The 18,609-nt window shown below is 40.7% G+C and overlaps 2 protein-coding genes across 3 annotated transcripts in view; one reads left to right on the top strand and one right to left on the bottom strand.

The window, feature by feature from the left end:
• FYB2 (FYN binding protein 2) overlaps positions 1-18,200 on the top strand; it is a 65,680-nt gene extending 47,480 nt beyond the window's left edge. Inside the window, exons 9-16 of the mRNA XM_089515240.1 lie at positions 1,281-1,350; positions 5,427-5,519; positions 6,230-6,258; positions 6,981-7,041; positions 11,356-11,452; positions 14,318-14,477; positions 15,489-15,522; positions 16,150-18,200. Of these exons, the coding sequence (XP_089371366.1) occupies positions 1,281-1,350; positions 5,427-5,519; positions 6,230-6,258; positions 6,981-7,041; positions 11,356-11,452; positions 14,318-14,477; positions 15,489-15,522; positions 16,150-16,156 (551 nt within the window). The 3' untranslated portion in view covers positions 16,157-18,200. The remainder of the gene's footprint in view (positions 1-1,280; positions 1,351-5,426; positions 5,520-6,229; positions 6,259-6,980; positions 7,042-11,355; positions 11,453-14,317; positions 14,478-15,488; positions 15,523-16,149) is intronic.
• Positions 15,687-18,609, bottom strand: part of PRKAA2 (protein kinase AMP-activated catalytic subunit alpha 2) — a 41,529-nt gene continuing 38,606 nt past the window's right edge. Inside the window, exon 9 of one of the 2 annotated variants that reach the window (XM_089515243.1) lies at positions 15,687-15,774. In XM_089515243.1, coding sequence (XP_089371369.1) covers positions 15,689-15,774 — 86 coding nt within the window. In that variant the 3' untranslated portion in view covers positions 15,687-15,688. The remainder of the gene's footprint in view (positions 15,775-18,609) is intronic. The other variant, XM_089515242.1, reaches the window with a different exon arrangement.

Below are 18,609 nucleotides of genomic sequence, written 5' to 3'. Positions count from 1 at the left end.
GTGAGCGTGGGGGCTATAAGCCCAGTTGGTCCGGCTCCGCCCCTCCTCGCCGCCGCAAACGCCGCCGCCGGTGGAGTGGTGAGCGTGGGGGCTATAAGCCCAGTTGGTCCGGCTCCGCCCCTCCTCGCCGCCGCAAACGCCGCCGCCGGTGGAGTGGTGAGCGTGGGGGCTATAAGCCCAGTTGGTCCGGCTCCGCCGCTCCTCGCCGCCGCGGACGCCGCCGCCGGTGGAGTGGTGGGCGTGGGGGCTATAAGCCCAGTTGGTCCGGCTCCGCCCCTCCTCGCCGCCGCAAACGCCGCCGCCGGTGGAGTGGTGGGCGTGGGGGCTATAAGCCCAGTTGGTCCGGCTCCGCCCCTCCTCGCCGCCGCAAACGCCGCCGCCGGTGGAGTGGTGAGCGTGGGGGCTATAAGCCCAGTTGGTCCGGCTCCGCCCCTCCTCGCCGCCGCGGACGCCGCCGCCGGTGGAGTGGTGAGCGTGGGGGCTATAAGCCCAGTTGGTCCGGCTCCGCCGCTCCTCGCCGCCGCGGACGCCGCCGCCGGTGGAGTGGTGGGCGTGGGGGCTATAAGCCCAGTTGGTCCGGCTCCGCCGCTCCTCGCCGCCGCGGACGCCGCCGCCGGTGGAGTGGTGGGCGTGGGGGCTATAAGCCCAGTTGGTCCGGCTCCGCCGCTCCTCGCCGCCGCAAACGCCGCCGCCGGTGGAGTGGTGGGCGTGGGGGCTATAAGCCCAGTTGGTCCGGCTCCGCCCCTCCTCGCCGCCGCAAACGCCGCCGCCGGTGGAGTGGTGAGCGTGGGGGCTATAAGCCCAGTTGGTCCGGCTCCGCCCCTCCTCGCCGCCGCGGACGCCGCCGCCGGTGGAGTGGTGAGCGTGGGGGCTATAAGCCCAGTTGGTCCGGCTCCGCCCCTCCTCGCCGCCGCAAACGCCGCCGCCGGTGGAGTGGTGAGCGTGGGGGCTATAAGCCCAGTTGGTCCGGCTCCGCCCCTCCTCGCCGCCGCAAACGCCGCCGCCGGTGGAGTGGTGAGCGTGGGGGCTATAAGCCCAGTTGGTCCGGCTCCGCCCCTCCTCGCCGCCGCAAACGCCGCCGCCGGTGGAGTGGTGAGCGTGGGGGCTATAAGCCCAGTTGGTCCGGCTCCGCCCCTCCTCGCCGCCGCAAACGCCGCCGCCCATTTTATTGCATTTTGTATACTCACTATGTACAGCACTGCAAATTTACAGTGTTTTATAAATAAAGTTTAATAATAATAATAATAATAATGTAAAGATAATTATTTCTGTGGATTAAGTTGCAGATGAAAGTAATGAAGAAACCTATGAGGATATTCAGAGTGAAGATTACAGTTCAACCAAGTCAGAGTAAGTGTTATGTCTTGCTAATATCTATAAATAAGTTACCTTTTCATTGATTAGCCTTTGCCTTTTTGCCTATAATGGGAACATTGAACTTTTCCAGTGTGTGTAGGCATGCTAGCTGCGAGGATTCTGAGATTATCTTTAAAAGGAACTTTTCTAAGCTCTGGGCTTTTCCCTGTAGGCACACAGAAAAGAAATCGTGGCCTACCTTGTCTCCTTGGTGATATGGCAGTGATGATATGTCATCTCCATACAGCAGCATTACTCAAGCTATTTGGTGTGGTTGTTATATTGTGTGCCTTCAAGGCAATTCTGACCTGGCAAACTTGTCCCAGGGTTTTCTTGGAAGAGTTGTTCAAAAGGTGTTTGCTTAGGCCTTCCTCTCAGGCTACCAGATTGTGACTTAACAGGATCACCCTTGGGTTTTCATGGCTGAGCAGGGATATGAACCTTGTTGTAGTCTTAACACTCAAACCACCACACCATACTGTCTCTCACCTGGTGTGGTAGAATAGCATTTGTCCTAATGTGTCAGGGACTAGTTTCTGCCATATTATCACATTTGAATAATTTTCTGGAAAGTTGCCATGGACTAGCAGTTAATAGCTCATAGACCTGCACTAGTCTTGGAACCACAACTCAATGGTATGCAGGTAAGATTGCCTTCTAAAGATGAGAGAAAGGCATGACACAGATGGGAAAATGGTGCAATATAAATTAAATGTGTAAATTGTGTTGCATGTACTTCTTAGAATGCAACATATGAAATGGCCTCAGAGCAGAAAACTTGTTATCTGAACTCTGGTTTCTACTGCATTGTCACATGAGTTATGTGCTCCTATGTAGCCTGGACTCTGGAGAACAGGGCTTGAATCCCAGCTTGGCCATGGAAACCCACTGGGTGACATTGGAAAAGTCACACTCTCTCAACCTCAGAGGATGGCAATACTTGAAGGGATGTCATATTGACGAGGGAGCTAGCTTGTTTTCTGCTGCTCCAGAGACTAGGACCTGGAACAATGGATGCAAGGTACAGAAAAAGAGATTCCACCTCAACATTAGGAGGAACTTCCCGACAGTAAAGGCTGTTTGATAGTGGAACAAATTTCCTCATAGTGTAATGGCATCTCCTTCCTTAGAGATTTTTAAACAGAGACTGGATGGCCATCTGTTGGGGATGCTTTGATTTAGATTTCCTGCATGGCAGGGGGTTGGACTGGATGGCCCTTGCAGGCTCTTCCAACTCTATGATTCTATGACAAACCTCCTCTGAACAAATCTTGCCAAGAAAACCCCTTGATAGGGTCGCCATAAGTTGGAAATGACTTGAAGTTCAAAAGAAACTAGGGTTGCCACATTACAGAAATAAAGCAGTTTGACACTACTTTAACTTCCATGACTCACTGCTATGGAATTTTGGGATTTTCCCCATCAAACTACAAATCTCAACATTCCATAGCCTTGAGCCATGGAAATGAAAGTGGTCTCAAACTGCTTTATTTCTGCAGTGTGACAGCAGCCTATGTCACTGTGTTGGCTCATAGAACTGCACTATGAAGTATCTTTATACTCTGTTCCTAGTGTGATGGCCTAAGAGAGTAATACTGGGGAGCCCTGGTGATGCAGTGGTTAAATGCTGGTACTGCATCCACAACGTTGTGAGTTTGATCCCAGAGGGCTTCGGGTTGGCTCAGCCTTTCATCTTTTCGTACTTTGGTAAATGAGTACCCAGCTTGTTGTGGGCAATTGGCTTACAGATTGTAAACTATTCAGAGTATACTGAGTTCACTATTAAACAGTTTAGAAATGTTAATGCTTTTGCTATCACTACTGCTCTTGCACATACACTCTTCAACCTGGCATCAAATCTGGCTGCTTCGTCAAAGCTGGCTCCTATTAATGAGAGTAGTGCCTCAAGCCTGCTTAGCAAGCATGCTCCACAGTCTGTTAGTGCCCCTACTGTGTAGAACAGTGATGGCGAACCTGTGGCACGCGTGCCAGAGGTGGCACTCAGAGCCCTCTCTGTGGGCACACGCACCATCATCCCAACACAGACTTCACTAGAATTTGTCATTAGAAATCCAGAGAGACGTGGCACTTTGCAATAAATAAATGGGGTTTGGGTTGCAGTTTGGGCACTCGGTCTCTAAAAGGTTCTCCACCACTGGTGTAGAAGAAGAGGCCAGGACTCCATATATATGTCATTTGGGGGGGGGGGGGGGGTGTTATATCAGCCTTTGCGATAGATGGGAACTGTTTTTTCTCCTTGACAATACAAGTACCAGTATTTAGCATAAGAATTCTTTGCTGGGTTACAGAGACGGATCATTTTAGTCAGAGCTTGGCAACAATTCATTAAAAATTCAGCTGCTGAATTTATTTTGCTCTGATTTATTTATTTTTAAATACAGCAGTTGTTAAATAGCACTGATACTCCTTTTGAATAATGATTAATGTTTTACATTACTTTAAGTCATTATTGGCCATTTTAAAATTATATTTAAATTATATTTAAATTTAATGACTTAATGATTCAGCAAATTAATTTTATAAAATTCTCTTGACATGGGCACTTTAACCAATTAATTAATTTATAATGGTTTAACATTAACATGTTAGTACTAACCCTTAACATTTTCAAGCTCTGATTTTAGTCTATCATAGATGATGATACATATGCTCCAACTGTCCCAATTTTGCAGGGACTCTCCCAATTTATCCTTTGTGATCTCAATTTTTCAGCTGCTTTTTCTTTCTTCCTACTTTTCCCCTCTGTCCCCAGCTTACTTCAGTTGTTCAAAACTGCGTTCAAAATGGAGAAGTAGTTTGCATAGTTAACTCATTACGGGGAAGAGTAGAGTAGAGTGTGGAGTCTTGTTCTTCCCAGTAGGCTCATACAAAAGCAAACTGCTGCAGTATCTCTTGTGCTGAGTGCTGAGCCATCAATAGTCCACACACACACCCCCCCCCCTTTTTTTGAACATAATCTGATGACACTTGGCCACATGTAGCCTGTTTTCATCCGTGAAATGTTGGAGGGCATGAGGATAGAAGGATCAGCAGCACCAACAGTGATGAGTTACATGCTTCCTGGGTAGTTCACAAGGAAAACAAAATAGAAATACCACACTTAATGTGAACTTGATAGATGATTAACCTGATGTTTGCTCTAAGGCTCAGGAGCCTGAAAAATTTTGTCAAGGAAAGTCCTTTTATCCTGGAGGCCTTCAGGAGTCACATCGGAACCAACAGAATATTGTCCATAGCAGGGAACTAGGAAGTCACCACTAGCTTTAAAGTGATATGATATGGCCACAGGGGGTGGGGGGTGCTTGGCTCTGAATGTTCTGTATGTATCCAGCCCTGAGTCAGGCCATTGGCTTTCTTTCTTTTTGTGGCTATTATTAGTGTGTTGAGATTTATTGCTTTGGCTGTCAAGTTCATCACTTTGGGTGGCTTTGAATGCTGTTTTCCCAACTTAGTTTATGCTTCACTTTCTGCCTTGACTTTCATTTTGTGTAGCATTGATATTTGCTCTGAACACCATTGGGCAGAAAGACAGGATTGACTTGTAAAAAGTAGCCACTTTTTCTTAGTTGGTAGTGCTTCATACTCAAAAATTATTTGCCTCTGAACATGGATGTTCCATTTACAGCTATACACCATGGTCCTATTAAGGCTGCATCCACACTGCAGAAATAATCCAGTTTGACACCACTTTAACTGCCACAGCTCAGTGCTGTGGAATTCTGGGGACTGTAGTTTGTTGTGGCACCAGAGCTCTACTCATCATAGCAAACTACAATCCCAGAATCCCATAGCACTGAGCTGCAACAGTTAAAATGGTGTCAAACTGGATTATTTCTGTAGCACAGACAGAGCCTACATTAGTAATAATGATTATATCCAATGGTACTGAATTCTAGAAGTCACTTATGTGCCATGTTTAGATTTGTTTCCTTTTCCCAGCCCTAGCCATTTTGCCAATCAGCTCCACTTTCATAAATGAAGAAAAGGTGAATGTCCATAACTTCCAGTTCCTGATTGTAATTTGATCCTCTTTATTTTTCTTTATCGAGGGACAGCAAAGGAGAAAAAGCAAAGAGGCTTGGAAAACTTTTCAGGAAAGGAAAATTCAAAATAAAAAATGCACATTTGAAGGAGAATTTCCGGTACGTAATTTCTGTGGACAGCTGCTGATTAAATTATAAAGGTACTCTATTAGCTGACTGTATCAAACAGTTCAAGTTTTGAAATGCTGGTTTACTGTAGTCCAGGTAACAATATTGAGTAGATTATGAATTCCCATCTTCTGCAAAATGCTAGTATATGAATGGTAGATACCACACAATGATATAAATAGCAATGGATGAAAGTTCCAGTTGGCCAAAGCAACCATCCTAACCAGAAGCTAACTTTCACCCCATTTACTTGAATAGAAAGAATGGGGGTGCAAATAGGATATATTAGAGAATCAGAAGAAACAGTGGAGCTTTATTAAAGAGAAAGGAATGGGAAGGTGAACAAGTATAGATGAGAGGGTGGAAAATGCTGGGATAAAAGTATGAGTGGGATTTGAACAACGCCTTGCTCATGTTTAGTTAAATGGTGGATTTCCCCCCCACTTCTCATTTAAAAAAAACTATTTCCTATATGGTTGGTTTATTGTAGAAGCGAATTATCTATATTAACAGTACTGGTTATGTAACAGATGCAAAGTAACAGATGCAAAGGATCATTAGCTTCTCCAACGTATGTGTGTATGTGTGTCTGAGAGAGAAATAGGCTGAAAGTGTTCACGTAGGTGCATAAAAACAATGTTGCTGTTCATAAAACCATGCTGAAATGAGCCATTTTTGTTATATATTTTTTTCCTCTTCAGCAACCTTTCCCATTCTGTACCAAACCTCGGTAAGTTTACATTCTGCTAGTGATGTTCCCTTATTCTAGCGTAGTGTGTCTTCTTTCTGTGGTATTTTGCTAAAGACTTATTATGATGTGCAAGTAATTCCTGCTTGTTTTAACAGGCAGTAGTTGTTATCCGCCCAAATCCAGTGAAGTGACTTCCATTTATAGGTGTGTGGCCCAAAGTTGGAATATATTGCTTTCTTCCCACAACCACCACCATTGCCTTGTATTTAGACTGTAAGCCTCAGGGCAAGAAGCTGTTAAATGAACAATTTTGAAGCTGCTTTGTCTACATAATCTACAGACTTTCTGGCTGTAGAGTGGGCTAAAATACTCCAAATAAATAAATAAATTTACTTCATGGACTTTGAACACTTTAATGACCGAGTTTCTCACAGCTTCTTCTTTATGGGGCAAAATGTACTGAGAATGGAAGGTTGTTATGGATTCTAAAATGCATGGATTTAAACTTTAGATAGATTTACTTTCTAGCTTTTAAATTAAGTGGCGTTGTGTGGTGTGGTGCATTAATCTTTGCTCGCCAGTGAATTGGCAATGATAAGAGTTTGCTAATTTTGTCCCTTTCTCTTCTTTCCTTGAAGTTGTGTGTATTAGTTTGCAGGCTTGTGAGTGGAACTGTTTCCATTTCTTTAATCTTTGCACAGAATCAAGGAATATATGCATGCTTTATAAATGCTAAAAGATATATTTGACTTTGTTGACAGATGTTATAGCCCAGGAATCCATGGTGTATAACAATGTTGACACAGAACAAACTGATACAAAGTAAGTAAACAACAATGACAAAGGATGTTTGTATTGTGATACACAAAACTTCTCTTTTAAAAATATTTTTTCCCAGATCTGTAAATGTATAATGCTCTTAAACTGTATTTATTAGTATTCTGGGGGGAGCTGATGCAAAAATATTGGACCAGACATACTACTACTCAATTTTGAGCCAGAACTGCCTTGGAATTTGAAATTATGCTCTGGAATTCGTCCTTATATGTCTCATGATGTATTTGTACTACAAAGATTGTAACAAAGATATTGAAGCTCTGGACATATTTATGCTAAGGATGCACTACAGTTCCACTGTTTATATTTAAGAATGCATAAATGCACATCCTTTTCAAAAGGAAATTATGGGAAATTATTTCTATGAACCAAACCCCAGTGCATACCAAGGGTCCACTGTATCTCTTCTTCTGAAGCAATGGCTGAGGAGGAGAAGCACCTTCACAGCCGTCATTTTAGTTGTTGCTTCACTATCTTGTTCTTTCACAAGCCCATTCACCAACCGCTATCTTGCCATCTCCTGTCCTCATCTCACATCACATCTTTTTTCATTATTACATCTTGTCTCATCACAACCACTGATGTCTGTTTGCCTGGCTACCTTCTGTTTGAAGTAGCACCACCATGGGCCACTTGGCTCTTTCATAAAAATGTGCCAGCTGCCAGTTCTTCTTCACACTGAAAGTGAGCATGACAATGATAGTGGTAAAGAGCTATGGTACTAAGAAAGGGAGGTGAGAGATCAATGGTGCAAAAAGGAAGGAAACAAGGCAATGACAACATGACATGCTGTAGGTGATGGGAGGGGAAGGTCTATAGTGGCAGGGAGACTCACTAGATAGGAGAGGCACATAATTTGTTATTCCTGGTTTCTGTTAATTGATGCAGATGCACAGCTTATCTAGTGATAGGCCTGGGTTTTTATCTATGGAATCTTTGTGTGAGCCTCCATCAACCCCAAAGGATGGAGTTCATAACCTTTTCTGTACTGTGCATCTGAAATTCATCAGCCATCTTCTATATTTATGCAGGTTGGTAAGTGTTTTATACTTAGAAATCTACAATCAGGACAGGCTGGAGGATCTGACTAATAGTACTGTGATGGTAAATTGGTCTGAGGTTTTAGTTTAAACTTTACAGGAATTATCCAGGGTGCTGAAATACTTTGGAATAGGTTTCAGCACTTTGGATAAATGATTTATTATTTGTTATTGCTTTTATTGTTAATTTTTGTGATGCTGTTTGGGGGTGTAGGGTTGTGATGTTTTAACTGTTTTTATTCTTGTTGTACACCGCTGTGATCTTTGGAATAGCGGTATAGAAATAATAATAATAATAATAATAATAATAATAATAATAATAATAATTTAAAATTCTTACTTGTACCTGGATTCACCATCTCATTGTCCACTAAACAACTGAAACTTCCTTCCATCCCAGACTAGGTTTAGAAAGAAAATAGTCAAAAATGATAACATAGCAGGTTTCTCCAAAGACAGGAAACCCTGATGAGGAGAATCCTAAATGGATGAGAATCTTCACAGGTTGGTGCTTATGCTGCATGGAATGTGTCTGTGTGGATTTTTTGGACAGGAGATGGTGTTTCTCAAAGAAAATAAACATTTCCTGCACAAAAAACCCCAAAACATTTTTGCACAGTTGTTTTCTGTATGAGGAGCTTGTTTTATGTGGAGAAATGTTGTGTCTTTGCTTCATGTAAAATGCAATTGTCTGTGCAGATAAAAAAGGTACATTTTGGGAATGAAATAAATCCTCAATTGTGAATAGTCCTTGAAAACTGTGCAGTTTACTTTCTCCCAGCAGACGAGAATGTCATTCCTGCCTGTGAAAACAAAATGTATAAAAATTTGCATCCTTAGATCCCAATCTTCAAGTACTTCAATCTTGAGATGTTTTAGCTCTGCACACAAATCTTAATGATGGATTCTTGCTACTCTCTTTGGAAACCACTAAGCAGACTGGCTAGCTGGCATGCAAACAATTATGTGGTTGCTGCTAGGTGTGCTCAGGGACATTTGTTTTCATTAGAGGTGAAAGCAAAATGTATGCATTCACATTTTAATTCAAACTGACTTAACTCATATTTCCTTAACTAATACAAAAACAGAAATGCAATTGTTCTTTTTTCCCCTCACTTCTCTGAATGCTGCAAAACAGTCTCCTGGCTGAGAGATGTGGACATTTGAGAAAGCTGCATTTACTAATGTATAAATTTATGAAAATAGCATATAAAAGACAAAAAAAAAAAACAACCCACATACATTTAGGGAAAGTGCTTGCAAAAATTCATATGCTGTGGAGAACCATGAATGAAAATGCACATGAATTTACATTGTGCTATCAAATACATACATACATACTTGATACAGAAATGAGGCTGAATAATTTGTGCTTGGGGGGCAAAAAAGAGGGGGATTTATAAAAAACAAAGCAGACAAATTATTCCATCTATAGTCCTCATGGGTAACAAAATCGACCCACAGTGTGAAGAATGTCAGGGATAGATTTTTGTGGTGATGTAAGTCAACCTATTAAAAAAGAATTGGTAATTTAGCAGCATGAGAATAATTGAATACTAAATGTTAAGAAGTGTCTTTTTGGGGGGCAAAAGTTCACATGGTATTCAAAGAAAAAAAATTAATTTTAGCATCTGTTTTATGGTTGAATTTTAAAAAGCACTACAACCCTTGTAACTTTACGCCTGGATGAAGACTGTGGGCTGCTTTGCTTGCAGCCTATTGAACTGACAGTCTATGTGCTCCTGAAACTACACTTTTTTGTGATTCAGTGGTGCATGAAATGAGGCCTGTTGCCTGGGATATCTTGCTTGATTTCGCTGATATTCGTTGTCTCTTTGGGACATCAGCATTTTACAGCTTCCTTGTCATCAAGAAACTAAAGCTTCACCACCAACAGGAATGGAATGGGATTAATAAAAACTAAAAAAATTATGTGTCAAAAGAAAAGGATTGACGGATGAGCAGTGATAATGCAGAAGCATCCTGAAAGAAATGTTGGGTGCCCTTTCAGTGAAGTGTCAGGAATAGCCATATCTGCTGAGATCCTATTCAATGCTGGTGGAGCACTAAGCTCCATCATTGAATTTCTGTTGGAGGTCTGGGAGGGTGAGAGCTGCAGCATGGCATCTGAACATACATCCAGACAGTGGCCTTTGAGGCTCATTGGGGCAAAGCAAGCAACATCCAGCTGCCATTGCATGGTTGGGGATAAATACTTCACAAGGCAGCACTATGGCCCCATACAGACAGGCCAAAATAAAGCTGCTTTGGGTCACTTTGGAGGTATGCTATTTAAATGATGCATGCATCCTAAGAGTCCGGAAGCTGCGCCAAAGCCACATTCCAGTCCTAAGGACTGGAGCACAGCCTTGGAGCAGCTTCTGGACTCTTAAAACCCATGCATCTTTTAAAAAGCACATCTCCAAAGTGACCCGAAGCAGCTTTATTTTGGCCTGTCTGTATGCGGCCTATGTATCTCCTGCTGTGTCCAAAGTTATACTTTCTGGTGTAACCCCCTGGAAGCCACACTAGAAGATTCCAGCTGCTGTTTTTAAAAAGCATTCCTATTCTGTACATCTGTGTTGTGATCAACACCAAAGCAATACACTGAGTTTGAAAACAAACAAGAGGAGGGTTTCTGGCAGACTGTGATGTTCATGTTGATAAAATACTACTTCAAGCTGGTACATTCCAGGTGTTCTTCATGGTGCAAATGAAAATTGGGTGTAAATATTATATTGACTGCAATATACACTGGCCTTAAAATAAATGTTTCTTTTTGTGTTGCATTAATAGCTTCCAAATATTGAGCCGAAGGCCTAAAGCTAGTACTGCACTAACAGAACTTTCGCCCCATCCTCTCTCACCAGAGCCCTTAGTGCTATCAAAACAACAACAACATAATTTGCAGTGAGTTGCAGGTTTTGGGTGAATGGGGCACTGTTGGTTGTCTCCTTCCAGGTTCTACTGCAATTCCATCAGATTGTCCCCCACTTGATTTGCTCCTAAATACCTCTTTATAGTGCAAACACATTAATGTTTACTCTCAGGTGAATCACATTGTGTTTAATTACATTTTATGGTGTAATCCTCTACATGCTTAGAGGTCTCATTGAGTTCAATGGGATTTAATGCTAGGTGAGCCTATGTAAGACTGCACGTCTCATGGCACATTTGGAAAGGGCTATTAGGACAAGTTGAATAATTATGACAGTACTCTGTGTTTATAATGGATCATTTGCATAACCTTTCTTCTTAGCTCTTCTCCCAGGAGCTTCTTCAAAGTCAAGAAATATAATGTGGAAAAGAATAACAAGATGTCAAAAGAAGAAAAGTTGTTTAGAGAAAAGTTCATGGTATGTGTTCTTTGGTTGTGTGTGTGTTTTTAATGGAGTTATTGGGAGTTGTTGGCATGGTTACAAGTGGCTCAAATGAGTTATTGTATGTGTAATGCCTGAAACTATGTTGTGCCTTACATAGAGTTGTGAGTAGCCACATTCCAGAAAAATGTAATCTTTAAATTATGTCGTAATTAGATGCAGGCAATAATTCCTATCAATTGCCAAGGACTCTAAGGTTTGGCGAAATCCGTGGATGGCAGAGCACAGCAATGTTGTCTTTTATGGGGCAGAATTAATGGCAACCAATGTTTTCTCTTGAAGCGAATGAAAACATTATCTTTAAGAAGAGACTATGAACACTGTAGTGCAATATCATAACACACATAATGAACACAATTCAACATGAGATCATATAAACAGTAATAATTGTTTAATTGGTTGGGTCAAACTGATGTGAAATCATCCCCAGAAAAGAAAAACATTGAAATATATTTTTTTAAAAACATCTCTTCTTACGTTAGTTACTCTGCTCATGGAAGCCATATTACAGATTGCAGCATACTGAGTACTAATTGTGGGTGAATTAACATTTTTACATCTGGAATACATGACCATACAAACTGCTTTTAAAAGATACATCCTTATTTTGGTGCCTCCTAAGCTAAACATGGCACTCAGAAATTCACCAATGATTCTACAGGAATCTCAACCTTGAGTTCATATGATCTCATTTTTCATGGATATTCCACACATTAAATCAGTACTGTTTGGTGCCTACTAGATGCTGATTTTGGTAGGACTGTTAACCTGCTTCAATGTAGTCAGAAGCATTATTTGCAGTGGCAAGGGGACAAAGCATCAGAATGAATTATCACAATACACCCAGTTGGAAGGAAAAGGCCACAACTTTATAGAATACAGCTGACAGATAGGTTTGGCTCGAAATGCATTAGGACCGGATCCAGCACTCTTGGCAGAAAAGGCTAAAGACTTAGGTAAAACGACAAATCCTAGGATTCCATTGGATGGAGCTATAGCACTTGAAGTGGTGTCAGACTGCATCCACTGCTTATTATTATTCATTGCTAGCAGGTGAACCAGTTCTGTGAGGTTTTTTAAAAATCATTGTTTGGCTGCTGAAGGTTGCAAGTTTAAGATATCGGATATTAGCATCTGTTGTTTTTTTCCAGCTCCCCTACAGTTTTTCTATCATTTATTTGATATACTTGATTAATATGTTGTTTTTTAAATTTCATCTGAACTTGCTTTGAAGCAACAGAGTGTAGAATCAACAGAACCATAGCTTTAATGCATTTGCAAGGGTGGGGTCCCATATCTTTCTCCAGTAGCACTGGAATTTTTTTCCGGTAGCATTTGGGTTGCATCCACTCTACAGAAATAATCCGGTTTGACGCTACTTTAACTACCCTGGCTCAGTGCTATGAAATTCTGGGAGCTGTAGTTCTGTGAGACATTTAGCTTTCTCTGTCATAGAGCTCTGGTGTTACAACAAACTACAAATCCCAGGATTCCCTAGCACTGAGCTAGGCAGTTCAAGCGATCTCAAACTGGATTATTGCTGCAGTATGGATGCAGCCTGGAATTCCAGTCATCTCCTGCAAGGTCATAATTAGATACTGTATTTTAGAAAGGAACAACCACCATGGACATGATAGTTAGGTAATATCATGTCCAGTACATGATGCTCTGTTCTATTGCTGCAAGATTTTCTATAGCAATTCAGTGTCTGTCCTGAGTGGCTGGGGTCCAAAGAAATGTAGAGCTGCATGTCCAAGAAAAGTTCACTCCTATATTCCCCAAACAATTGCCATCTTTTTAAAAGTGAGGAAACTTTTCAAAACAGTTCATGATATGGCAGTTATTTATAGGAAGAACTGTCTAATATAAAAAAAAATTAAAAATCTGCTGGGTATGCCAAAGTCCTAAAAATGTGTGTCACATTAAATAATATGCTTAAGCATGTTTTTAGAAGCGATCCTCCATCAAGAGGTGAAAGACATCTGTTAGTCATATAACAGGTGACCATATACCTTGTATTTAGAATGTTTTGTCTTGTGATTGTTCATAGGAAAATAAACGTGGTCTTAAATTTGCAGGTCCCTTCACAGTAAACATAGTTCTCTAATTTCAGTACTAAAATCCTGTCTATAAACTCCAAATCCCAGGATTCCATAATATGGAACAATGGGAATTAAAATGGAATCATAATAATATAATTGTGTGGTGTGAAAGGGCCTTAATGAATTATGTAGCTCTGAGGAAATTTCATTGTGTGAGATAAAGGTTTTGTCCTCATGTGGAGTTGCATTGCCTTTAATATCTATTTTGATCCCAGATTACTTTAGGAACCTTCCAACTTGATCATCTACTCTTAGCCAGAAGTAAGCCCACCATCTCAATAGGACTTGATTCCAGAAATGTGTCTATACTTTTCCAGCCTTACTTATGGGGACATGAAAAAAAGAATATCCCTGTTTTCAAGACTGCAGATGAGAGAGGCCATTTTGATATGATGGGACAGTCTAACAGCGATAGGTGCAGGCACTGTGTGTGTGTGTGTGTGTGTGTGTGTGTGGGTAAGGGAGCACAAGCAGACTGGTCACATAGACATAAACAATCCTGTTTTTGTTTTTCTTAGTTTGTGCAACGAAGTCACCGTTGCAACCTTTTCAGTTTTGCCCGTTTTGCAGAAGTGTACAAAAGCAATTTGGAACATAACAAAATTGCTTTGCGACACAAAAATGATAAATGTGTTGTTGTTTTTTTTTAAAAAAAAAAATTATCCTTTTACTCTGCAAATAAAGACCAAATCAGGATTTATATCCCTGCTTACTGATTTTCCTCCTCTTGTCTTCTCAGTATGATAAGGAGATCACAGTAATTAATACAGCAGTTGCACACTGCTCAAATGCTTCAACCAAAGGAAAACTTGACTTGAAGATCACAGCTGGAGAACAACTTGAAGTCATTGATGTTACTGAAGGGAATCAGTTAATATGTCGGAATTCTGAAGGCAAATGTAAGCTTCGTATGAAACTTCCTATGTTTTTGTCCTACTTTCCTATGTTAGGGAATGATCTTAGACTGGCTTTGACCATTGGTCCATATAGGCCAATATTTTCAAAACTATCTGGAACCAGCACCCAAGGTTTGAGGCAAGATTCTGCCCTAGCCCTAGTTGTGTGACTTTCTGCTTGCAAAGCACATGCTCTGCTATTGAAAGAACCATGTTTTAGGCTTAGTATAAATTAGCAATTCAGTAATTAGAACCAACGAAGTCACAATTGATTACTCTGGTGTTGCAGAGAAGCATGAAGTAGAAATCTGGATTCCTAAATGACTCAGTACAAAATAAATACCCGGGGCATGAATTCTGGGCCTTTGTTTCTTCCCAAACTGAGAAACAAGACTCTTGCTGCTGTGATACATGGATCCCATACATTGTATCATTTACTTGAGCATGCATTTGACTATACAGTTGGCCCTTCCCTTACGCGGAGGATCAATTCTGGACCCCGCCACATAAGGGAAATACCGCACAAAGTCAAGCCCCATTAGAAATAATAGGGCTCATTCCTGTGGCACGCACCCAGCGCTCCGCGGGGCACACACCACAGGCACACGCCCCATTGTTTCTTCCGGGCCACAGGAGAAGCCTTTCTGGCGCGGCTCCCAGCGTATGCTGGAAGTCGCATATAGTGCACCCACGTATGACGCGGGCACACTGTATTTCTAAATTGGGTGGAACATACTTTTTTCACCTGAATGCCAGTTTTCATTTGAATGTGTTTTAAGACATACATTTGCGCAACTTGTGTATAGCTATGACTAAAGAGAACCAGTGCTGTGCAGCAGTTTGAGAACTGGACTAAGACTATGGAGACCAGGGTTTGGTTCCTTGCTCAGCCATGACACCTATTGGGTGACCTTGGGGAAGTCAGATAGGCTTGCAACTACTTGAAGGCACACAACATGACAAAAGCTATGAGCCAAATTCATTTCTGTAACATTTTTCTTTCTTTATCCCTAGATGGCTATGTGCTATTGGAACACTTGAATTTCAGGTAATTTTTAAAATGCTTAAAATGATCCCTAGAATTCCAGTTTTCCCCCCTTTTCCCCCTCCCTCCACTCATTCTGCTTGAGAGACAACTGATTTTTTTTGAGTTCAGTGTGAAGCAATGTAGGGGTTCCTCTTTTTTTCTTTTTTTTTGAGACAGTCTTAGGATTTTAGTTGTAATGGACTCGCCTTCTATAGAATTTTTCTCTTCGCTTCCTCACCTTCCCGTTTGTGGGATGAAGAATGTGGCAGCTCCCTGGAAAAAAATGGATGGATGGATGAAATTCAGGTATAGATGGCAGAGATGAATGATAGTTTCAACTCAATTGTTGTGACGTTTTACCACTGAGAAGCTCCTACATCATGAAGTATATTTCTCATCTACATATCCCTCTCCATAGGCTGTTAGATTGGTAGTCGCTGTGGTTTCACAAGTGGAGGACCACATGGTACACTATACATCAAAATCTTGATTGTTTTACAGCTATCATTTCTGTCAGTTTTTAAGTTAGAGGTATAACCCACGGCAGTTTGAAATGTGATTTTTCTTTATAATAAGAAATCAGTATCTAGAATCCATATGGAAAGCCAAAGCTAACCTCATGTTGTTGCATCCTTTTTCCTACAACAGGCATTAGCACTGTGTATCTGAAGCACCACTGACATTTCCTAATGAAGCAAGGATGCACAAGCTGAAGATATACACTAGTAGAATTATCTTGGCATGAGGAAGAAAGCATCTAAACCATTGATGGTAAACTGAATGCTAAGTTTGAATTCTTTAGCGAGTGAGTTTTAATGGCTGCCAATTGCTTGAACAATTGCCAGAAAATATGATTTCTTTCCAGAATGGCCAGCTCAAAGTAGCTTGTTCTTCAAACTCTTGGTAGGCTGCATGTGGCTTGATAAAATCTAAATGCTGGGATCCCAAAAGTGCCATGTGCTGGTAGACTTCTGCACACACAGATGTTTTACCAGTTGCAAACCTCAAGCACTACTGGAAGATCATCCAATAATACTGATTTGCCTTTTGGATATGGAGATGAATAGTGTAAAAGGTCCTTATGCATGTACAGAACTCTCATTGGTTGTTTGAATTATGACCAGCATGAAAACAATTCTTATGCAAAATAGTATGCATATTCTTGGTATGGTGTATGTGTGTGTTATATATGTGTGTGAGCGAGAGGAAGAGTGAGAATAAATGCTAGCACAATTAGAAATGTAACACTTGGCATTTGTACCCAACTCTGTATGAGGCCTGCACTTTGACACAGTAATTTTAGATGTAAATAAAGTATAGATTGGCATTTAATAGTAGATGCCTTTTTTCTCTTGATACCTGTACTTCCTATGTAAAATTGCAGCTGACTTTACATAAATGACCTAAGCATGTAATCTGTAATATATATATCTTGATTTGCCATTTTATTTGTATGATCAGTAACTAACTTTAAAAAGTAAATCACATGAAATAGAAACTGCTAACAGAACAAATTCACCTTCCTATTTGCTTCCCAATCCAAATCTGTTTTAGAATACTGGGGACATCCGGGAAGAGAATAAAGTGCCACTACATGAACAGATGTTTACTTGTCCAGTGTTACCCAAGAAAAATAACTTTCTTTTAAAAATGAAAGTGTTCTTGTGATTTTGAGAGCAGAGCTAGTTTCAGACTCAATGGTACGATTTCACCATAGTCTGGCACATCATGCTAAACTGTCCAAAGAAGCTTTTGAGTAATAGCACACAAAATAGTAATTTGAGTCAAGGGCAGGAGTCACTGGGGGGAAAAAATGAAATATGGATGAGCAAAAAGGAGGCTTGAGCACAAAGCCTGGAAAACCAACTCTTATCAAGGCTGTAAACATTAAACTTACTAGTGTTTATGTCTGTTCCATGACATGCTGGGATTTTACCTTAAAAACAATACTTGTCCTTTCAAAAAAGCGGAAGCATGCAAAAATACAAATGTGCTAGCAAAGATACTAAGGGTGAAATGTTCACTACAAGAAATGTAAATGTGTATGAATCAATTAACTGTCAGAGCTTAAGTGTGATATTAATGTAAGCTAATTATGTTAACTTATGGTCTCTGTATGGAATCAGGCTCCTGGAGAGCTGGAATGTAGGAATGATAATACTGATGCTTTTTTGATAAATATACCTGCATATTTCCTTGAAAATCATATCAAATTGGTGAAATATTTTGTACCATTATGATTACCTTGGATTATTTAATATTTTTATCAGACATTTCAGGATCAGGAATCTGCCAAGTTCCCTGAAATTAATACTTGGGAAGAGACTTTAAAGAGTATATGAAGACTAAACGGAGCTGAACTATATAACCCATAGTTTTAGTGTGCCTGATATGATTTCAGCTTAACTTTGTTTTTGTCATTACTAACAGGTTTTTTACTTTCAATTACAATTCCTAGAAGCTCATGCTTTCTTTTCCAACATTTTCTAAAATGTACAAAGCTACCCCCCATAGTACTTGAATGCAGATCTTTATCTTTTCAATGCAAGCAGACTAAGAATATCATATGTGTTAAAACTTTAATGTGATCATAAAGAATAGCCCGGAGATTTAGCATTTTATAAGATAATCATCTGTTTATTAAAGTGCAAATGTCAACCATGGATAATCATAATTACATGCAGTATGGTACAATAAAATAAAATATTTTTTCAACAGAGTAAGAGGTGCATGAAATTCTTAATCAGCATTCATTTTCTGCATAAAAGTGAAAGCGCAAGGGGTTGTTCCTTTTCCAAATGCTGACGTAGGCAAGACAGTGATGATTTAAAGATACTGCAGGTTTGTTTTCCAATAAATTGAAGTACAGCCAGAAAGCATTTTTAAGAACTTCAAAATTCTCAGAGTTCAGACCCCCGTACTAATAAGGATCTGCCTCAAAGGAGAGATGACTGTGTCAAGCCCTCAAGGTCTTCATTGAATTAGGATTCATGGCTTCTACACTTTGAACTCCACCAGCCCTTGTATTTGTTTTTTTGAGAGTTCCCTCCCTGCAAAACTCATTCCACCTTTCAAGGAAGAATAGTGACATGCAAAGAGAATACAGTA

Source organism: Sceloporus occidentalis, unplaced genomic scaffold (assembly GCF_023333645.1).
Source record: "Sceloporus occidentalis isolate IW3139 unplaced genomic scaffold, rSceOcc1.0.p SCAF_3, whole genome shotgun sequence".
Taxonomy (NCBI): Eukaryota; Metazoa; Chordata; class Lepidosauria; order Squamata; family Phrynosomatidae; genus Sceloporus; species Sceloporus occidentalis.
This window is presented reverse-complemented; position numbering and strand designations above follow the sequence as displayed.